Genomic DNA, 21,234 nt, shown 5'->3' with positions numbered 1-21,234 from the left:
GTACTTGAAACCTCTCACCAAACGACCGTGTGAAAGGCAGGATGTCACTGAATATTCTCTCTCCTGTTAGGCTGGAGCTGCCACCTCTGAGGAAGGCTTGCCTTGTGGTAGGCCCAGAACAAGTACTGACAAGTGATGCAACAGGGCCTCCATCTCCCAGAGCAGGGAGGAAACGGTGGGCGTGCCTGGGACTGTGTGCCAAGGGAGCTGTGTTCTCCAGGGGAGAAATCGCCTTTAAAAGTTGAACCCAGAACACCAACGTGTCCCGCGGTGAGGCTGGGGACTACAGTTCTGAAGCTCCACTTCCGAGTTCCCAGATGCTCTAGGCTTTGGAAGCTTCTGGAAGCTTCTGCCCAGACGCTGAAGCATATGCTGTCTAGAGCTCCGAGGGCCAAATGGCTCTTTCTTCATACGAGTACAAACAGAAGTGGCCCAGGGCCTGCGTACCCTGCTCATGAATCTTGAAAACATCTCTACATTATGGGCCAGAGAATCTTCTAGGTGTCCACGTGAGATTTGGTTATTCCCAATTCACAAGTCCAAATTGACCACAGGGTGAATTTTACTCTAATTTCAGAATCGGAGAGGTCTGCATGGGAACCAGGCTGAAGGTTGCTAGACCACTTGTGATGATACGTAAACAAATTTGGTGCACAAATTTTAATGTGTAAGCAACACCTGGCAGGACGTGCTAAAACTACTGAAAAAATTCTGTTTACGTTCCTTAGAATTGTCCAACTGACTATATGGCACCTCAGTCTGAACTGCTGAACGTGGTCGGCTTAACCTTTCTTATTTGAGGAACCGGCAAGTAATAAAATACACTTTTACGAATTTTCTTTTACTTCTTCGAGCCCAAATTATCGAAGCTTTGAGTTTGTCATCCTGACTCTGTCATCTGTCTTATCTGTATTCCAGAAGGGATTCCATTGTGGTTTAGATGAAACTTTTCATTGGCTTTTTGAGATGCCCTCATGTTTTATTCAGATTAAATAAGCTGCCTTCAAGTCAGGTTAGAGTTTGCGTATCACACCCACACACCTGTGACTGAAGCACAGTTACAGTCCCTGTGACTGAAGCACAGTCCCCACTGAAGTGGTTACTCCCTCGTCTTGTACCCAGGGGCTGGAATGGAACCTGCAGGTCATCTGATACCACAGCTTCGTTTTCAGATGTAGACCGAGGCTTAGAGGTGTGAAATGGCTCACTCATAACTGGCCTGACCCTGAGCCAGCCAGGACTTAAACTCAACACTAATTACTTAAGATGAGCATTGGAATCAAAGGATCTTCTGATTCCTAAACATCGCACAAACATGTCTATTTATTCTTGCCGAGTTATTGTTGTACCCTGTGTAATTTTAATGAAATGCTTGCCATAGCATGGCCTCAGATGCAGGTCCAAAAGGGCAGGAGGAGGTAGATTATCTGGCCAGTTGAGAAAACCATAAACCCTCCAGTTTACTCAGCAAACGAGGGACAATCTTTGATTCCTTTTGAGTAAATGACCTGTAGTTAATTACTATCTCCCAGCTTTTATCCTTTAATCTCTAGGTTTACATTCTCTAGTAGAAATTGCCCCTAAACCTACGCCTGTAATCCCAACTGCAGACAAAAGCTAGTCTTTCCGTAGCAATTAAAACATTTTCTCATTTTTTCCATGCTAAACTATGATATCTAATTAGTGCAATAATAGTTTTCCCCCTTGTCAGGATAATCGCATCTTTAAATATATTTTTCAGGTTGGAGAGCTCTGTTTTGCAGGCATATTCTAGAAGACTGAATATAAACATGTTTTGTTACCCATTCATTTGTGATTTCAATCATTATTATAACTGCATCTTCTGCAACACAGACGCTGAATTGTATGTTATGAATTTTCCCAGGCACATTAGATAAGTTTTTAAACCTGTAAAAACGATCATGTTGCAAACTTAAAATAAACTGAGCTACATAGTACATTCCATAACTTCTTTTAATATTGACAGCAGCTCTATTTAAATTTTGAAAAGCAAATACCTTTAATAAATTTATGTGAATGATTATATACTTTGATAAAACTATTGTACAGGAGTGTGTACATATATAAATCTGTAGGTAAAATTATATACATTTCAATATATTCTGCATATATATTTTTCTACTTACATTTTTCTCTTTAGTAAAGCAAAGCAGTTTTACTGTACATAAATGTGCAATGCTACATTAAGTCCTGAGTAATTTAGGGATCATTAATAAGGTACTGCAAATTCTTAGTTTTCAGCTAAAGATCCAGTAGACTTTATGACAAAAATGTGAACAAAATTATGTTTAAAAATATGCCTTCAGCTATGCATTTTGTGATTAGTGGAGAAAGCTTGAGAATGCACAGTAGCCATTTACATTTGGGGAAAAAATTCATGAATATTCAAGATGAAGCAACTATCCAATTTGTATGGGTTTATAGAAGTTTTAAGTGACGTCACCTACATCCAGTTTGTCAGGCATGGAAGACTCCAGTCATGATTGTACTGAAAATCCCTTTTGCAGAATTTGAAATTCTGTGTAAACATCAGTGTTTAGGTATTATACAAAAATTCTGACTCAAACCAGATGAAAGTCATTTAAGGGCAGTCTGGTGAGCCACTCACTTTGTGAGGTCCCATGTTGGCTTGTCTCAGAGAACCCAAGATACTCAAGCCACATCCATCTCACCGCAGGAGAAGGAAGCACTATGGGGGAAAGGCCACGATTCAACCACAGTGGGACAGTAATAGTTACCCGTCAGAGACACCATCAGCAAGCAAAGCACGCCGGCCCCACGCTCAGGCACTGGGTACGGACTGGAGAGGAGGCGGGAGGCTGCCGGGGAGGCTGCCCCGCACCCGAAGGCCCGCTTCGACGAGAAGGCACTGCAGTGGTGGTTCCTCTGTCACCCCCAGCTCTACCCAGTCCCATGGCTGCTGTAGTCAAAGACCCCTTTCTTGAAGAATGGCGAGAATTCACAAATGGTGTGTTTCGAAAGCATCAGCCCCACTTTGTTGATGTGTAGGGGAGACGTGGCTGATTGGAGCATCACGCTGAAAAAGTCCCTGAGGTATTTCTGAGGAAGAGACAAGAGTTAAAAACCTGGTCAGGACGTTGTTGGGAGTAGAAATGTCCAGAAACAACTTCCCATCCAGCTGTCGCCGTCATTAGACATTGCACCTGGGAAATCTCCTCGGCTGCCTCTGCTGTCATCAGGCTGCCGAGGACACAGAGCCAGGACATCCCTTATGCAGGGGGCGGGTCTTTGGCTCTGAGCGGATTCACAGCAACAGCCTCAGGCCTCACTGCAGACACACCCAGAGGCGCCAGCAACACTGTCACTAGCTAGTACCTTTTTCTTTTTTAGAGTAATTTCCCCCGACTTACTCATTAAGTAGGCAGATGACTAAAAGGGGGAAAAGGCGAGCCATCTGCACTATGCTAAAAGTGCTGCTGCCTGGGATTTTAAATGGGACAGTCAGCACGTGCCTTGGATCGTTCTTATAAATAAGGAAAAGAAGTACTGGGGACTAGAGGGTCAATCCCTCCTAATATTTACAGATCATTTTGCAAATCCTGTAATCATCCATGAAAAGAAATTCTGACTATGATTAATTGCTCTGGACCCTTTCTCTCCCCTGCCCCTTGTCTCTCCCAGCATCGTCTGCCTTGCACAGCAAAGCCTGCCGGAGACTAGGACCGGAGCTGCTGGGGATGGAATCAGGTGTGGGTGCTGGCAGGAGGCATTAAAGGAAAAGAGGACACTAAAAACAGTTACAATATTTCAGGACAGGCAAATCTTATCCACAACAGAAAACAGAGGCAGATGGTGGGGGTGGGAGGAAAAGGGGAAGAGGGGGTGGTTAGGACTAAACCTTTATTACTGTCTCAGCTTGTTTAAAAAAATATAAACAGTCCTGTCACAAACTTAGAAATTAAACATCATAATTACAGACTCTGAGTAACAGAAAGAATGTGTCTAAGCAACATGGCCTAGGCCTACACCAGTGATCTGCCCCGTAGGAGAAGCAGGGTATCTGCAGACACTTTTATTGTCACTGAGAGGGACGTGGGGGAAGGGCAGGGATACGGCTAACATCCTACACACACAGGACAGAACCCTTGGGCTCCAAAAGTCAATAGTGCCCCAGCAGAGAAACCTTGATCAGAGCAAGCTGAACTCAGCTACCTCTGTGAATTGCCAACCTAGAATTTATTTCTGAAAGAAGACACTTAGCTTAAGGAAAATTTGTTAGCTACCCTCTTAAAAAGAATAACAAGGATGCCCTGCCAGTGTGGTTCAGTTGGTTGGGCATAGTCCCATGCACCAAACAGTTGCCTGTTCGATTCCCAAGCCCGAGTTGTAGGCTTGGTTCCAGTGGGGGCACGTGCAGGAGGCAGCCGATGATGTTGTACTCCCAGGTAGATGTTTTTCTCTCTCCCTTCCCTCTCCCCTCTCTCTAAAAATCAATAAAAACATTTTTAAAAGAGCTTATATAGTCAATAACTATCCTTATTTAAAAAAAGGAAAGAAAACAATAACAAGGATGACTAATAATTAACATTTGTATATAACTTATAGTTTCTAAAAATCTTCTCACATATGTGTTTTTAGGATTTATGGAAGTATAACTGGCTCAATAGACATGTACATTTTTCAAACATGCAAACTGATGAGTCCTAACATGTGTACACCTGTGAAACCACCACCAAAGCAAGATAAACATTTGCACTGCCTCCAAAATGTTCTTAAGTCACCTAATTCGATGGTATCATCTACTGTGCCTGGAATTACCTCTTTTTATTACTGTAATACCAATTTTCAGGTGAGGAAACTGTTGTAAGGAAGGTGAGCAAGGCTAGGAGTCAAGAGAGGAGTGTTTTAACTCAGACTCTGTTTACCGTTCAGCATCCTAACGTACTGGTCTCATGGTAATCTCTCGTGAAAGTTCGTGAAACAGCCAGCAGGTTAAGGTAAGAAGGTGCCAAAACCAACTGCTAAAAAATGAAGATCTTACCCCAGTACTTATTTGCATCAGAGGCAAAAGGGAACCTGACCTCAGTTTTTCTGAGGGAAGGAAGCTGAGAGTGAATATCCACTTTATAGGGACCCGAATTCCATCCAACATGATTTCTAGTAAATAACACAGCCCGCACCTGACCAGCCAATGCTTGCAATGAAATGCAGGTGCGCAACTGACTGCTTTTGGAAGGGCAGGAGTGAAATGATTAAGGAGGAAGATGAGGAGCTTGTCCACAGTGCCTGGAGCTGCAGCAACTTCGCAGTTTAAAGCCTCAGTAGCTCCCCCGCGGTCCCCAGCTCCTGTGTCAGTTACATTAACCGCAGACTAACGCTCTGGCAAAGCTGCCTTCAAGATGAATTCTAACAGAATAGAAGGTATTGGAAACTGGGAACAGATGCTGTCTCAACATTTGTCATAATTAGTTCCCAGAGCAGGGGTCCCATAAAGGGCCAATAAAACCTGAAGGGTAGAATGAAGAGAGAAGTGAAAGTTAAGAATATAAATAAAAGAAAAAGAGAAAGTATTGGAGACACCTTCCCTACGAAGGGCTCCACCATAGGAAGGGAACAGTAAACCAGCTGCAGGTAATGCCTTTTTATTTAAATGAGCTCATTAGCATGCCTCAATGAAAACCCCAGAAGGAAGGATCTGCCTCCCTTGTAAACATTACAGAGAGTTTTTTCTTTGCTTTGTGGAATTCAGCAGTCTTGGCTCCCTTTATATGGACTGCTTTCTTGCTCAAAGAAATGCTCCGAGTAGGAAGTATTCTCTGCCGAACCTCAAAGTGCTCTAACGTGTATAAGGTGAGGCGTTCGTGGTTGGCCGTGTCCAGAGACACATGCTTGAAATGGGCTGGGCAAACTCTTTCTGGTGAATGACAAAGACAAAGCACTAGGTCTAGGGCTGGGGACAGAAGACAGAACTGAAATTCCAGAAGGGTGTGGAGGTCACAGACAGCATCTCATTCTCCTTGGTAATCCCCATCATCCCTGGCACACTGGCCCTCCTCACACTCCCTCAAGTGTAACTGCTATCCTGACGCCTGGCACCTTCCATTAGTTTCACCAGTGTTTGAACTTCATATTGATGGACTCACACCACGTACACTTTGTGTCTGGCTCCCACTGCTTACGATGTTTGTGCGATTCATGCACACTGTTCGGTGCAGCTGCACATTGTTCACTATCCCTGCTACCAGGTGCACCAGTTAATAATGGGGATTTTGTAATCAAAGAAAACACGATAAGTTCAAGAGAAACATCAAAAGTGCTTTATTCAAAGTAATGTCCATCACTAGCTACACATTTCCCCCATCTTTCAGGAAATTTGTGAATACCGTCCCAATAGAACTTTTCTTGTTTTTAGGCAAACCATTCAAAGACCCAATTTTCCACTTCTTTGTACGTTTTGAAGTGCTGCTCAGAAAGTGCGTGTGCCATCAATCGGAACAAGTGGGAATCTGAAGGAGCAAGGTCTGGTGAATACGGCGGGTGGGTTAATACTTCCCAGGCAAGATCTTTTAACGTGTCTTTAACTGGTTTTGAAGGGTGTGATGGTGTCTTTGCCGTGTCTTCTGGCCCATTCTGGTCGTTTCACAATCAAAGTGTGTTTCAAATTGATTATTTGTTGTCAGTAGCGATCAGTATTAACGGTTTCACCTGGTTTTAGAAGCTCATAATACACCACACCTTCCTGATCCCACCAAACGCAGAGCATTGTCTTCTTTCCCAAGCGATTTGGCCTTGCAGTCGATGTTGATGGTTGACCTGGATAAACCCATGATTTTTGTGCATTTGGGATTCTCAAAATAAATCAACTTTTCATCGCCAGTCACAATTCGATGCAAAAAAGATTTTCTTTCCTGCCACTGAAGCAACATTTTACTGATGACTTTTCGGTTTTCCATTTGTCTTTCGTTCAGTTGATTTCGTTCAGAAGATTTTCCTTCCTTTAAAATCTTTCCCATTGCTTGTAAATGATTGGAAATTGTTTACTGAACAACATTTAATCTTTCTGAAAGTTGTTTTTGTGTTTGACATGCATTTTCATCAATAATGCTTGTAATTGTTGGTCTTCAAACTTTTTAAGTTGACCTGGATGTTCTTTGTCTTTCACATCAAAATAATCACTTTTAAAGCATTTAAACCAACGTTCACAAGTATCTTGAGATGGAGCATGTTCACCATAAGCTTCCTGAAGTATATGATAACTTTCAGCAGCACTTTTCTTCAAAATAAAATAATGAATTAAAACCTCCCGCAAATGCTCTTTTTTTGGCACGAAATTCGACATTTTTTAAGTGTAAAAATGTCTATGATGTTAACACCTTCAGAAAATTTGACATATGAAGTTTGGAAGCTTGCTGTCAATACAACAAAATAGCATACATATCAAATTGCATATATATCAACATATGTGTAATTCCATCTATTGAAAAAAATCCGCATTATTAACCGGTATACCAGGATGGTATTCCTGTGCGAACATCCCACTGACTAACTTTAGCAGGAGAGCATACAACCATGGATAATTTGGTTGTTTTGTCTGAGCTCTTCTTCAATAACGAAATCTACACCATTGCATAATGGTGGCTGGTGAGTCAAGTTTATTACTATTCCTCAAAAATCACACCCAACAAAAACTTAGGGTTTCAGTCTCAATCCAAGATCAGCCAATGTACTAGTACTCTATTTTATACCAGAGGCCTGATGCAAAAAATTCATGCAAGACTAGGCCTTCCTTCCCCCGGCTGCTGGCACCAGCTTCCCCTGGCACCTGAGACCCGGGCTTCCCTCACAGCCCCGGCTTCGTCCGGTAGGTCGTCCAGAAGGACGTCCAGTCTAATTAGCATATTATGCTTTTATTATTATACTCAATATACATGGTAATTATATATAAAACGCATACTTAAATAGACACATATTTATGTAATTTGTGCTGCCTATGCTCACAATGTTTTCCACGGCACCTATAGCTGAAGGGAGAAGATTAAAGTTCTTCTTGCCCAAGCCCTCCCTTTACAGTGCACCAACGACATCCCACCCTCCCTGCTACGTGAAACATCAGTCCAGGTGCCACGCGGCATCCCCAGGGCAGCACACTGTATAAAAGAGCAATATAAAACTTGAAGAACATTAGGAATTTAAGTGACTTATCAGGGTTATAAGGGCAAAGTAGAAAAAGAGTTTGTAAAATCCAATATCCAATTTCTGTTTCTTTCACATGGCATTTTTCTCCCTTAAAAAAAAGAACAGCAGCAGGCATATTTAAATATCTGTAGCCATTAGGGACCACAGAAGGCCTGCAAGCCTGCCCACCCTGGTGATGGGTATCCCACCTGACTCTGTTAAACACCCTGGATCCGGGCCACCATGAACAGAGGTCGCACCCACTGGGGCTGTGCAACATATCAGACACGTGCAGGATGAGTCAGAGGAAAACAAATTCTCTTTCAACAAGATTGCAAATCGGGAAACGGAGCAGCAGAGCAAGGAGTCTGGGAGAGGGTCTGTGGGAGTGGGAGTGATGGAGGGAAAGGAGGGGCCAAGAGGAGCACGGGCCACAGGAGATGGGTGGCTGGCAGTGGAGGGCAAGAGAGTAAGGGCTGGGGTAGAGGGGACAGAAAGGATAGGAGACACAGGGGAGAGAAGGAACTAGCACAACAACGCATGTCTGTGAGTTGTTTGATTATCAATTTGGCAAAAAGATTTAAGAATAAGAAATATATTAGACATTTATGTAGGTTATTTACTTTTTGCTACATGGACCAACAGTGAAGTATATGGTTTTTTCTTATCAATACTTTCAGGAAGTCAAATTTAGATGGCTAATCTTTAAGGCATATTTCCCATTGATGCTATGTACCTTGTGGTCATAAAGTCCTTTCTACAGGCTGTGGGCTTATTGCAGTTCAATCTATGCAGGTTCCACTGAGCAGGGCGTAGAAGTAACAGGGAGAGATGGGTCCATGGGTCTTTTCCAAAGCATTAAACTGACATGTGTCTTTAAAATCCCTTCAACACAGACCAAATCTTGTAGGGACTATGAGTTGTTAAAGAGGAGGCCAAGAGAGACCAATGGAAGGATGAGGGCCATACAGATTGTCAGACACCCCCTAACAGGCTCCTGATCCCTTCTTTCCAAAGTGGCACATTTTCCCCCTTTAACTCTTATCTGCCAAGACTCTTCTGAGTATTCCCTTAGCACCGTCTTCCACATGCACACACCAGGGTGACCAGTTATCTCATTACTCTTATGAAAAAGGCCATTTATCAAGGGCTTGCAAAGTTCTGGGCAGAGTGAAAACATTTAATAATATATCTCATTCAATTACCACAACAACTTTAGGAGGGACCATGCTTATCTTCATCTTCTAGAAAAGAAACTGAAGTCCAGGAGGCTAAGTAATGTCCCAAAGGTCACAGAGCACAGAAGTGGGAGTTCCAGGCTACTGCCCAAGGATCCTCCATCCCCTCTTCTCCCAATGGGCACCTTCTCCTGAGTACTGCTCTCTCTCTCTTTCAATGGACAAGGCCATCTACACTGGACATCAGCTGCTTGGGAAGATATGCTGCCTTTCCTGGGCCTGATGGTGCTCTCAGTGAGAGGAGACCATGGGCACCGGGTTCCAGAGCTAATGTCCACACAGACATGGACATTTCCTGTGAGTTTCTATCTTCTCCAGGAAGTCCCAGGCAGCTTTGCTCATGCCCCTCCCAAACTGAGGAGCTTGGAGCTTGGAGCTTGGAGCCACACAACATTTTCAAGTGTAAGAAGCTCAGGAGCCTGGAAGGGGGGGTGGGGAGCTGCAGGAGAGCCTTGGTCTGCCCTTTTCCAAGCCAGGGAGTTGATACCTCCATTTGCTTACAATGGCCACAGGCATTTTCTACCCTTTGTAATCAAGTGAATGGAAAACCCAAGGGGAGTTGGAAGCCAGTGGGCACCAGTCAGGAATAAGAGGAAACCTTCCACCTACACCACACCCAAGCTCCTGCGAGGGAGGGTGGGGGGGTGGGGGGTGGGGGGTGGGGGGCGGGGGGGGGGGGAGGCCTAGTTGGTTGTCAGATCAAGTCATCTGCCCAGGCATTCTTAGGATGATGTCAATCCCAGGAGGCTTTGTGACTAACTTTCCAGTGGCCAGCATATCCTAGTGGTATATCCCAGCCAAGTGTGCAGCTAGAAGGCTCCAGCCCCAAACCCTGATATACACACAACCAATCTTTAAAATTCTAACACCACTTCAAAATGCAACAATTAAACATTATGAATCCTTTGAGGCTTGGACTGTTGGCTCAGTGGTTGAGCATCAACCCAGGAATCAAGAGGTCAGATGTTCGATTCCTGGTCAGGGCACATGCCTGGGTTGTGGGATTGATCTCTAGTGGGGGGTGTACAGAAGACAGCTGATCAGTGATGCTCTTCTCTCATCAAAGTTTCAATCTCTCTATCCCTTTCCCTTCCTCTCTCTCTAAAAATCAATAAAAACATATTTAAAAATAAACATTATTAATCTTTTGAACCAAAACACAGGCTGATGTGGTCTATTGGCTGTGTTACTGAGTTCTGAAAGGTGAGACACACTCCTCACAGTGTAATTCAGCCAGAATTTAGTTCATTCTTTTAGAGTTTTAGCCTAGTACCTCAATCAATACACTACATTAGGGAAAAAATTGAATATAATGTGCTGGTACATGCTATTTCATTTTAGACACCCTTGATGAAGGTCATTATGTTAGCATGTTTCATCATGTGTGACCTACAACACAATTTCTGTTTCAGCTATGGCTGACAGGACAAGTACTTAAGTTACTGGAACAACCTTGGTAAAAGCTGGCTTTCACATCGCCTCTGCTGGGTGGTTTTCACCTCGGGAGCTTCTAAATGAAATTCTAGTCTGGTCATAGGGACTGGTCACATGCTCTATAGTCCATCCTGGCAAACACCCTGTGAGATCCGCAGGGCATTAAATGGTGTGGACCCTCCCATCTTGCGGTCATTTCCTTTCAGGTCTGGGGTCTGGAAAGGAGGGAGGAGGATTAGTGTCTAAGACCAGGAGAAAATGTGTACAAGGAGCAAGGCCAGCATGTGGAGGGCTCTGCATAGGGAACAGTGGGACTTGAAGGAGAGCATGGGAGGCCTGAATCTGGATTTGGGTCTGCAGACACTTTGTACTAAGCATTTCCTAGTTCATGATCTTATATGAGCCCTAAGACATGCTGAGGAGGTGGACAGATATGGGTATCTTTTGTTTGCAGATGAAGAAACTGAGATCCCAAGAGGCAGCAACGTAGCCAAGGTCAACAGACCATTAAGAGACTGACCAAATGACTGGCTCCTCAATCAGAAGAAGGGCCTAAGATAATTCTCACAGTGCAATCTTTTCAGCAGGAATTGTGATGTGTAAATGTAAAGGCAGCCCGTCTCTGAGGCTGTCCATACCATGCTCATGTAGGCTCTCAGAATTTACCTTGAATTTCAGTCAACCACCGTGTGTGTGTCTAGAAGATGTGGCTATGTGAATAGAGCCTCAGAAACATTTGAAAGACCTTACCTTCTTATCTTTTGGCTCCCTTCCTTCTTCCATTTTAATTAGCAGGGGGATAAAATCATGGCCATCTTATGTTAAAAATTTCAATTTTAATAGGGCTCATGACTACAACTGCAGCCTACTGCTTATTTCATGTGCAATATATCACACTAGTTGTGTCATTCTAATGATTTTCCCAGCCATCTCATTGTTGTGGAGCCCTCATTATTTTTCGAAATTTTAACATAAATCCTCAATGTAATTTAAAGTTATTGAAATTATTAAAATTGTAATGGTCTTTAAAAATATAATAGGGCTTTATCCACCTTTCCATTGTGACATATTAACAGGGGAGACAGTTCAATGACATTCCTCATTTCCAGAAGTCATTAGCCACAAGTGGCAGCTTAAAGACAACTATCAGTCTCATACCACTTAGAGGTTTCATTTACCTTGAAGCCCTAGAAAAATTCATCATCGGCTGATGGGCTCTGAAGACACATCAGGTCTGGGTAAGGACACACTAGGATATTTCTAGACCTGAGAGAGGTCTGGTCACTACTAGCCAGATGTCACGAATCAACCCAGTGGAATCAATATTATTCACCTGGTCAAGTCTTCCTCATGATAAACTCTCATAAATTCCAGTCTGAATACCTCTCTCTGGCTATCCTAGAATTTGTCTCCACTGGATCAGATCTGCTGGATTGCTTTTCCAACATGCCCAAAACATCCTACACACTCTGATGAAATTAGGACAGTTTGGGGTATTGGGATGATGCTCTAATCAATACCTAGCCACGACAAATAAGGACAGTTTGATTCAAGCAGCTCTTTTATCTGGAACACAGTTATTGCACACCTGCTCTACAGGAAGCAGTGTGCCAGGCACTGGGTGTCAGCTGTTGAAAAACAGACAGTGCCTGCCCTGACTAGGAGTCTGGGCTGGCCCGCTGTTCAGGATCATTCTTATTGGTGCTTTGCTTCCAGTATCTAAATCCTACCTATCTTTTAAGGACTGGATAAAGGTTTGGTCTTTGTTGACTCCTCTCTCTTCAGGCTTTATTCCTTCACCCAGCACCTATTTATTGAGAGCTACATGCTCGTGCTGCTAGGAATTCAGTGGTGAATAAGACCAGTTCCTGTCCTGAGAAACCTGCAGGCTTTTCAGGGTGATGGACAGGTAAAGCAGCAATTAAAATCCTATACAATAAAAGGCTAATATTCAAATTGACCAAACTGCGAAACGACCAGCCACTATGACGCGTACTGACCACCAGGGGGCAGATGCTCAACACAGGAGCTGCCCCCTGGTGGTCAGTGTGCTCCCACAGAGGGAGCACCACTCAGCCACAAGCCGAGCTGATGGCTGGTGAGCGCAGTGGCGGTGGCAGGAGCCTCTCTCACCTCCGCGGCAGCACTAAGGATGTCCAACTGCCGTCTATCCCTCCCCCCCTCACCCCCTGCCACCCATGGCTCCCGGACTACAAAAGGGTGCACCCGGGCTGGGAGGCCCCTCCTCCCCCAAAGTGCACAAATGTTGTGCACTGGGCCTCTAGTATGGCTTTAAGAAAACAGAATGAAGTGTTTTGGAGCACACAGAAAAAAGGGATACAGCCTAGTCATAGCAATTGGTGACATTTAGTCTAAGAACTGAGGGGTGAGTAAAAAGTAAGAGGTGACAGTATTGGAGGAAGATACTAGAGGAGGTCTGTTCAAGGCAGTAGCGACAGCATGTACAAAGCCTCATGGTGGGGAAGCAGAGCTTGGGGCTCTCTCCACCAAGAGTCCAGCACGACTGGCCTGGACACCATGTGTGGCCCATTCAGAGTAGGGTGTGCACTCCTGGAACGCGCTGCTCACTGAGTCAGCTCTGTACCATTTCTCACAACTAGGGTTCTGCCCATGCCCTGGGGAACCTCTCTTCCTCTTGGACCAGTCGAGTACTACGAGGCCTTCAGGGTGGAGCCCGTTACATGTTTTAATGAAGGGAATACACTGGAGGTAGTGCTGAGGGTGAAGAAGTGGCCTTGCAGATTCTGGCGCCCCAGCTGGGCCCAGTCCTCAGTGAAGGCAGGATCAGAATGCAGCCACACAAGTGGCCTGACCTGACACCACCTGGAAAAATGAACCACCCAGCTGAGCCCTGCCCAAATTCCAAAACCACTGAATCCATAGAAATCAAATGGTGGTTGCTTTAAAGGCACAAATTTTGAAGTAGTTTATCACACAGCAATAGATAACCAAAATACATGTGTTTAGATATAAGGTAAGAGATGAGGGAATAAATGAAATTAGTGAAAGCAGAATGAAACAATCTTTCTTTGGTTTTTATTTATCATTTATGACCAGCCATCAATTACAGTCCTATTCTACTTCATGCCAACCTCTTCCAACCTTTTTAGTATTTCTAATGAATAATTCTGTGTTAGCAGGTACTTTTCTATCTATCCTAGGTTGTAAAGTAAATACTTGAAGTAGTCATCATGCAAAATACAGTATTTAAGTCTTGATGTTATAGAGAATTCTGAGAGCTCCCAGTTAAAAACTCATCAGGGTGAAATGTTAGTCTGTGATTACAGAATCAGAACTATTCATTACAGTGACTCAGAGAATCTTCTTTATGAGTTTAATGACATAAGCATATTGTGTTGAATTATTATGGTCCTGCATCAGTTGGACTCATAAATGTAATATACTCAGTCTGGTTCAAATATTCTAATAAAATCCAGCAAGCTTTAAAATTTTATAAGGGATGTGCACTTAAAGCCCATGTGATATTCAATTTTCACAGGCTGATGTCCCAGCTCAGGGTATTAAGTAGCTTCAATGATCATGATGACTCAGCCTGGCCGTCCAGCAGGCTTAGGGTAAACCCCCACCAACAAGCCACTTGAGAAAGACCCGAATCTGCTTAGACAGGGAGGCGGATTGAGCTTTTCTCCCCAGCACAAGTCAATAGCAGTCCCATCTTTTCAGCTCATGGAGGGGGAGAGAGGAACTGAGTTTATGCTGCACCTGTGAGCCAGCAGTGACAGCACACATCAGCTCTAACAGAGTCAACAAATAGCTTCCAGACAGTCTGACAGGCCCTGCCCTAAACTTCATTTGTTTGAAGCAAAATATGGGAGGACACTGTGGGAGAAGCTCAGTTCCTGGGGCTCACCCCAGTTCTTTGACTTCTTTTTATTGGCTCTAAGTAGAGATGGGTAACAGTAAACACAGATGCATAGCAACAGCACGGCCCACCATCTGAACCACAAGGTTGGTGTAGTCTATGCACTGTATGGCATCTCCGAGGGCACTCAGGTCACTCTGCAGCCACCACGCTGGGCACAGGGGCATGACAGCACAGGGGTCTGGGGTAAGTCCCTGAACTCCTCTGCACTGCAGTTTCCTCATCTGATTATACTATCATTTTAGGGTTAGAAGATTAAATGAGCTCCTCTATAAAGGGCTCAGGGCAGGTCCCAATTCCCAATATGTATTCTACATAGCTTTCTCCTCAGGGAGCTCATCTGCAAATTTGTTCATTTCCCCCTCTTTTAGTTGTTTAAAAACACATGGGCTTAAAATGTGGAAGTGTTTAACTTGAATGCTTTCCGCTTCAAAGGAAAGGAAAAAGACAGCAAGAATCTCAGGTCACCTCCTATCAGATATTGGCAGACCCTTTAGTTTAAGAGTTGCTTTAAAGTTAAAAAAATAATATAAAATAAATTAACTTGTTTTTCAAAATGGGGAATCATATTAAAATAAGTTAAAAATCAGGTAATATATATCAGGTAAATTCATTATCCCACCTTCCCAAAAGCTCATTTTAGGATACATTTTGGCTACTGAGATTCTGAAAAGTACCATATGGAGAAAAACAATTATTTTCTTTGTTTCTAAGCTCATGATTCCTTTCGTAGGTATAAACCTTCAATGAGGTCCCTGACATTTTGAAATAGAATGACGGCTCCCAGTGGCTGATTTGACTGACAGACTTTGAAATGACAATCGTGATGACTGGTACCTCTTGGCTGTAATGAATTTAAACTCAGATTCAAAGAACCAGGTTCTGAAAAACCTGAGAACTGAATAAAGGGATAGTTGCACATTAATTACTGGCATCCCAACGTTTCCCTGTTAGTAGAACCCAGAATTGGATTGGGTGCAATGCTGGAGGATCCTGCATTGATTGTCTCCCTGGCTGTACCTGTGGTTGAACAGAACAATCCTTCCCCTTACTGTAAGACCTACAGCCATTTGTATATCAATTGCATGTTTTTTTTTTTTTCCGGCTGGCCTAGCCCTGGGCCATCAGAATAACACTCTGTCTCTGAATTCTAGGGCAAGAGGGTAAGCTCTTGAGACTCCAGGAGAAAAGACCCAGTGCCCCTTTTTGTTGTCTGGGTCAGGAGCTCCTGATTATCCTTGTGGGACTGTTTGCCTTGCAGATTATCCTCTTGCTTTGGGAGTTACTCCCCACTGTCTACACACTGTCCTAAATCCCAGGAAGCCATGGTCATGCCCCAGGTGTGATGAGAACTGTGGCCCCAAGTGGTGGGCCTGTGACCCCACCCCACAGAGAGGATTAGCTGGGGATTTGGATCATCTGCACCAATGATCCCCTTCACTGGGGACAATGACTGAGATGAATGATGTCAGGGAAGGTGGAGCAGGGAGAAAAGCCAGACCTAAACTTCTCTAATATAACATCTCTCATTCTAAAAAAGGATGGGGTAGGTGTAGATTTCATACCAGAAAGGGAAAATAGAAAAATTCCTTTACCAAACAGATATTATCTACAGAATTAAGCAACTAAAATATATATACACTGAAACCATGAACTTCCAAAAGCACAGTGGTGTGTGTGTTTTTTCCCTTAGGATCTTACACTGTAGCAAAATTTCACAGGTTTATAGTGTCTCCTTTCTCCTGAACAAGGGAAGTTTACTGGATGATTGGAAAGAAAGAAGTCTATCAAATCTTAATTTATGCTTCAGAGCCAAACTTTAGAAACTCTCAAAACTGTCCTGACCCTCTGTTACCATCTGAGAAACTGCTGCACAACAGTAGTGAAGAACGTAGCAGATTAGGCAGTTGATCAAACATGGACTTCCAAGGACACTCCGGTCTGGCTGTGATAAACATCAAATGAACCTGAAACTGTGTAAGCATCAGTTTTCCAGCCCTCAAAACTTTTAGCATCCGTTTGTTTTCAGGTGGAAGTAGTGCAGAAAGGACTAGAAAGAAGTACTGGCAAAATGTGGACAGAAAGAAGATCTGTAAGATAGATCAAAGGGAAATCCTACTAGTTAAGGGATCTTGGAAAATGCTCTGGGACATTTAGTCTAAGAAATAATGGGCTAATTTGGACTAATTTGACATCCACAGTTTCTGCCACAAGGAAACGGCCTTTCAAAAATAAGAAATGTCAGTTTATATTGGCTGAGCTATTATTTGGATATGCCCAGAGTCTTTCAAACGAGGAACTGTAAATAAACGCAATTTTGTGAAGTGGAAGATAAGCACTATAAATGAAAAAGAAATGGTGAATCAGCAGTGACATATACCAAGAAGCATAAATACCCCAGACTGTGAAGTTCAGTAAGAGCAGACAGAGTCCCCTTGCTGTTCATAGCACTCATCCTCAGGGCTCTGAAATAAAAGCCCGATGACCCACTGCCTTTTCCCAGTTGGCCAAAAACATCCATGCAGACAGGGTGATGGCTTCATTTACTGCCACTTTCAACTCTGATTCACAAAGGTTTTCTTGATTTCAGTATCAGTTTCCTAACTTCACTCATATAGTAAACAGGTGATCTAAATTAGAAAACAGACTAGAGAAAGCCCTCATTTCTTTTTTCGGTTGCCTGAAATGAATATCATATATGTAAATGTAATGGCATTGTATTGAATTCCTGGGAATAAAAATAAGTTTATCTGAAAATTAATGGGAGCTTTTTATAGGCAAATAAGAAAGAGAAAAGTACAGAATTGGAATAAACTGATGTTTTTATCCATTTCCCCCAATATTGTCTCAAAGGGCTGCAACATGTGCCACGATTCATTACCATTATGAAATATGTGATATATATAGAAGAAAAAGGGGCCGTCAATTTTAGCTGAATTCTAAAATGAAGATGTGTTTACAAAGGCAACAGAGGGCAGTATGAAGGTTCATTGGCAAAGGCCACCATGAGCACCTTTTATATAAGAAAAGCACAATTTATTTTGGAAATATAAATTAATGGAGTTAAGGGAATTGATACATTTTCAAGAAAACAAATCCAGCCCTGGTTTGGCTCAGTAGTTGAGTGTTGACCTATGAACCAGGAAATCACTGTTCGATTCCCAGTCAGGGCATATGCCTGAGTTGTGGGCTCTATCCCCAGTGTGGGATATGCAGGAGGCAGCCAATCAATGATTCTCATCATTGATGTTTCTATCTCTCTCTCCCTCTCTCTTCCTCTCTGAAATCAATAAAAATATATATTAAAAGAAGAGAAAGCCAAATTAAAATTTACATGAGAAAAGATGATTCCTAAATTTTGATATAAGAAGAGAACAGAGAACTCAGTGGAGATAACACAAAGACTGGTTCTTAAAATATACATATCACAAGAGTAATTCTGAATATGTCTTTTGGGCTGTTGCAACAAAGAAAGTGTATGAAGAAGAACAGTACCAACATCATGGAAATAAATATAATTGACTAGAGGCCTGGTGCACAAAATTTGTACATGGGTAGGGTCCCTAAGGCCTGGCTGGTGATCAGGGTGGATTGGGGCCCTCCGGCTGCTGGCCAGGGCCTCCCTTCCCCAGCTGCCGGCTGGGGCCTTCCTTCATTCTGCGCCACCCCCTGGTGGTCAGCGCACGTCATAGTGAGCAACAGAACTCCCAGTCTCCCAGTTGAACTCCTTAGGGGACACTTTGTATATTAGACTTTTATATATATAGATTATTCCAGGATACATGAAGCAAGGCCTTCAGGTCTAAAACAGCATTAGAAGATGCAAAAGTAACAATTGCAGTCTTAACACAGGGAAGGGAGAGTGAAGTGGACCACATAGCATGGTGCTTCTCAATCTGTGGATAAGACCAATTAAGGGATGGAAGGAGGCATCGGAGGCGAGGGAGAGAAATGGAAAATAGAGGAGATAGAAAAATGAGAGAAAGACCAGGTCAGAAGATCAACACAAACAAATTTTAAGAAAGAAACAACGGGGGAGGGGGAGTAACATTGAGAGGAAATCATGAAAAATCTCCCCAAAATGCAGGACATGAGAAAGATAATGCACATGAAGTTGAATTGATGACTGCTCCCCAAAGTAGAATTGTGCAAGCTCAGAACAAAGGGGCAGAGAGAAGGCTTTTGGAAGGGGCGAGAGAAGTATCATGTCACACACAAAGGATCACGATCAAAATGGCTTTGAACTGCTTAGCGGCACTAGCGTTAAGACAATGGAGCAATCCCTTTGAAACTCTGAAAGACAACAATTCCCCACTAATAGATTCTATGCAGCCAGTGTGCAGGTGAAGAAAGACATTTTCAGACATGTCCTCTTTACCTCTTACACATGCCTTCTCAGGAAGCTACTGGAGATGAGCTCCATCAAAATGAGGAAGTAAATCAAGAAAGAGGAAAACAGGCACAGGAAGCAGGGGGAACAAATGACGGAGAAGGGAGATCACAGTAGGTGTGACTCAGTCAGACTAGAAGAGGCAAGAGTTTCCAGGAGTTTGTCAAGGAGGCTGAATTCATGAGTTACCTGATGCTTTGAAATTTTTTGGAAACTGACCAAGCATTTGAAGTTGAACAGCAATCAGTATGTAATAAACTAAGCAAACAAGCCAGCAGACCCAACACTGCATGTCTGAGTGGGGCGGTAGGGCTGGGGTGCCTCTGAGGGAAGCACCCTTCACAATGAGGTATTGACAGATAGCACCTTGAATTGAAACAAAAATTTAAAAAGTAGCACTGCACAAATGCAATTTCAGTTTGAAGAAAAATACCGAAGGGTATTGAAAGAGTAGCTGGTGAGGAAAGGGAAATTGGAGGGTAAACAAAGACAGAGACTGCTTTTCAGAAAGGCCCGATAGAACTATTTGAGCATACCCATGACTGACATTTAAAAGAATGTTTTAAAAAATACACACATACATAAAACAACATTAGGCCTGTGTGTACACCCACACACACATATACCTCTCTCCCTCCTGGCCCTGCCCCCTGGATGGTCAGAGTAGTTACCTCTGGGCAAGTGACTCTGCCTGAGACTTCCTGAAAGCAGAGACTTAGGCTCTACAACCGCTAGCAGGGTCACCTAAGACCATTGGAAAACACAGATATTTACATTACGATTCATAACAATAGCAAAATTACAGTTATGAAGTAGCAACGAAAATAATTTTATGGTTGGGGGTCACCACATGAGGAACTGTATTAAAGGGTCGCGGCATTAGAAAGGTTGAGAACCAATGGAATAAGGTGATCCTGGACATAGAAGCAAAGGGGTAGGAAAGTGAGAGAAGAAAAAGCACCAATAAAGGGGACGTTGTGCAGCGCATTACCACTGTGGGAGACTGCACTCAGTCCTGCTGGGGACCCTGGGAGAAACATGCAGAATGTGCTTCCAGAACGTCCCAGTAAAGGATGGGAGGCAGGCACATTTATCCATACTCTTCTGCCCTGAGCGTTATCTTCAGAACCTCACCTCCCTCCAGCCTCTGGCCTGGCACAGTCAGGGCTACAGGGAGCTGCTTGGGCTTCGGAGAAGGCTGAGGAAGGAAAGCTGAGACACCTCGTGGGACACTGTCACACACACTGCAATTGTCCATCAGGGCCAAGGCCAATATCACTGTAGGTCAAGGGGACTTGGAATAGCATGCACTGGACAGGACTGGGTTGGTGGTGATGAAGGGGAATCCTGGCTTTAGCTGTAAGCCCTTCGCTTAGTGATGTCTGCTAAACACCCTGGAGCCAGTATAGCTGGGAGTCGGTCTTTGCTCTCGGCTCTAGCTGCTTTGTTTCGTCCTGGGTGTTCTTGCTATGTCTTTAGCATCCAATTTTCTGATAAGGGCTTTTTTATTCACAACAAGTTTATTCATTAGTTTTGGAAAGATAAATAAGCATGTTTAAAGTACTTAAAATGCAAGTTTTATTGCAACCTTTGGCAATATGAATACAGGTGAAATGTGGCTCATGCCCTAGGTATAAGAGAATCCATCATCACAATGATTCCAGGACATTCAGAAGATAAAGAACCACCTATGAGCTTGCAGCTTGCTCACTGTTTTAGCTAATATTCACTCAGCCGGACTATGGCCTCTCCATGGCAGAGTAAGCCAACAGCTGCAAGTGCTGAGGTCCTTGGGGACTGAGCTACGCTGTGGTCATTTAAAAGACCTCCTGTGTTTTATGTGTTTACAAGAGTGGATTTTATCTTATTTAATTCTATTGTGTAATAACTCTAGCTATATAGCTACATAATTATACTTATTCTAGAGGCCCGGTGCACAAAATTCATGCCCGGGGGTGGGGGAGGGTGACCCTCAGCCCAACCTGCACCCTCTCTGATCTGGGACCCCAGTGGGATCGGGCCTTAACGGGCAGTCGGACATCCCTCTCACAATCTAGGACTGCTGGCTCCCAACCGCTCGCCTGCCTGCTTGCCTGATTGCTCCAAACCGC

General features: G+C 43.5%; 1 protein-coding gene across 4 annotated transcripts in view; it reads right to left on the bottom strand.

The window, feature by feature from the left end:
* Window positions 1-1,653: 1,653 nt before the first annotated feature.
* KIF16B (kinesin family member 16B) overlaps window positions 1,654-21,234 on the bottom strand; it is a 277,041-nt gene continuing 257,460 nt past the window's right edge. For 3 of the 4 annotated variants that reach the window (XM_079784761.1, XM_079784762.1, XM_079784763.1), the window contains one exon: window positions 1,654-3,081. In XM_079784761.1, coding sequence (XP_079640887.1) covers window positions 2,923-3,081 — 159 coding nt within the window. In that variant the 3' untranslated portion in view covers window positions 1,654-2,922. The remainder of the gene's footprint in view (window positions 3,082-21,234) is intronic. The other variant, XM_079784760.1, reaches the window with a different exon arrangement.

The sequence above is a fragment of the Cnephaeus nilssonii genome (genome assembly GCF_951640355.1).
Source record: "Cnephaeus nilssonii genome assembly, chromosome: 11".
Lineage (NCBI taxonomy): Eukaryota > Metazoa > Chordata > Mammalia > Chiroptera > Vespertilionidae > Cnephaeus > Cnephaeus nilssonii.
Note: the sequence above shows the minus strand (reverse complement) of the source record. Positions and strands in the feature narration are given on the sequence as shown.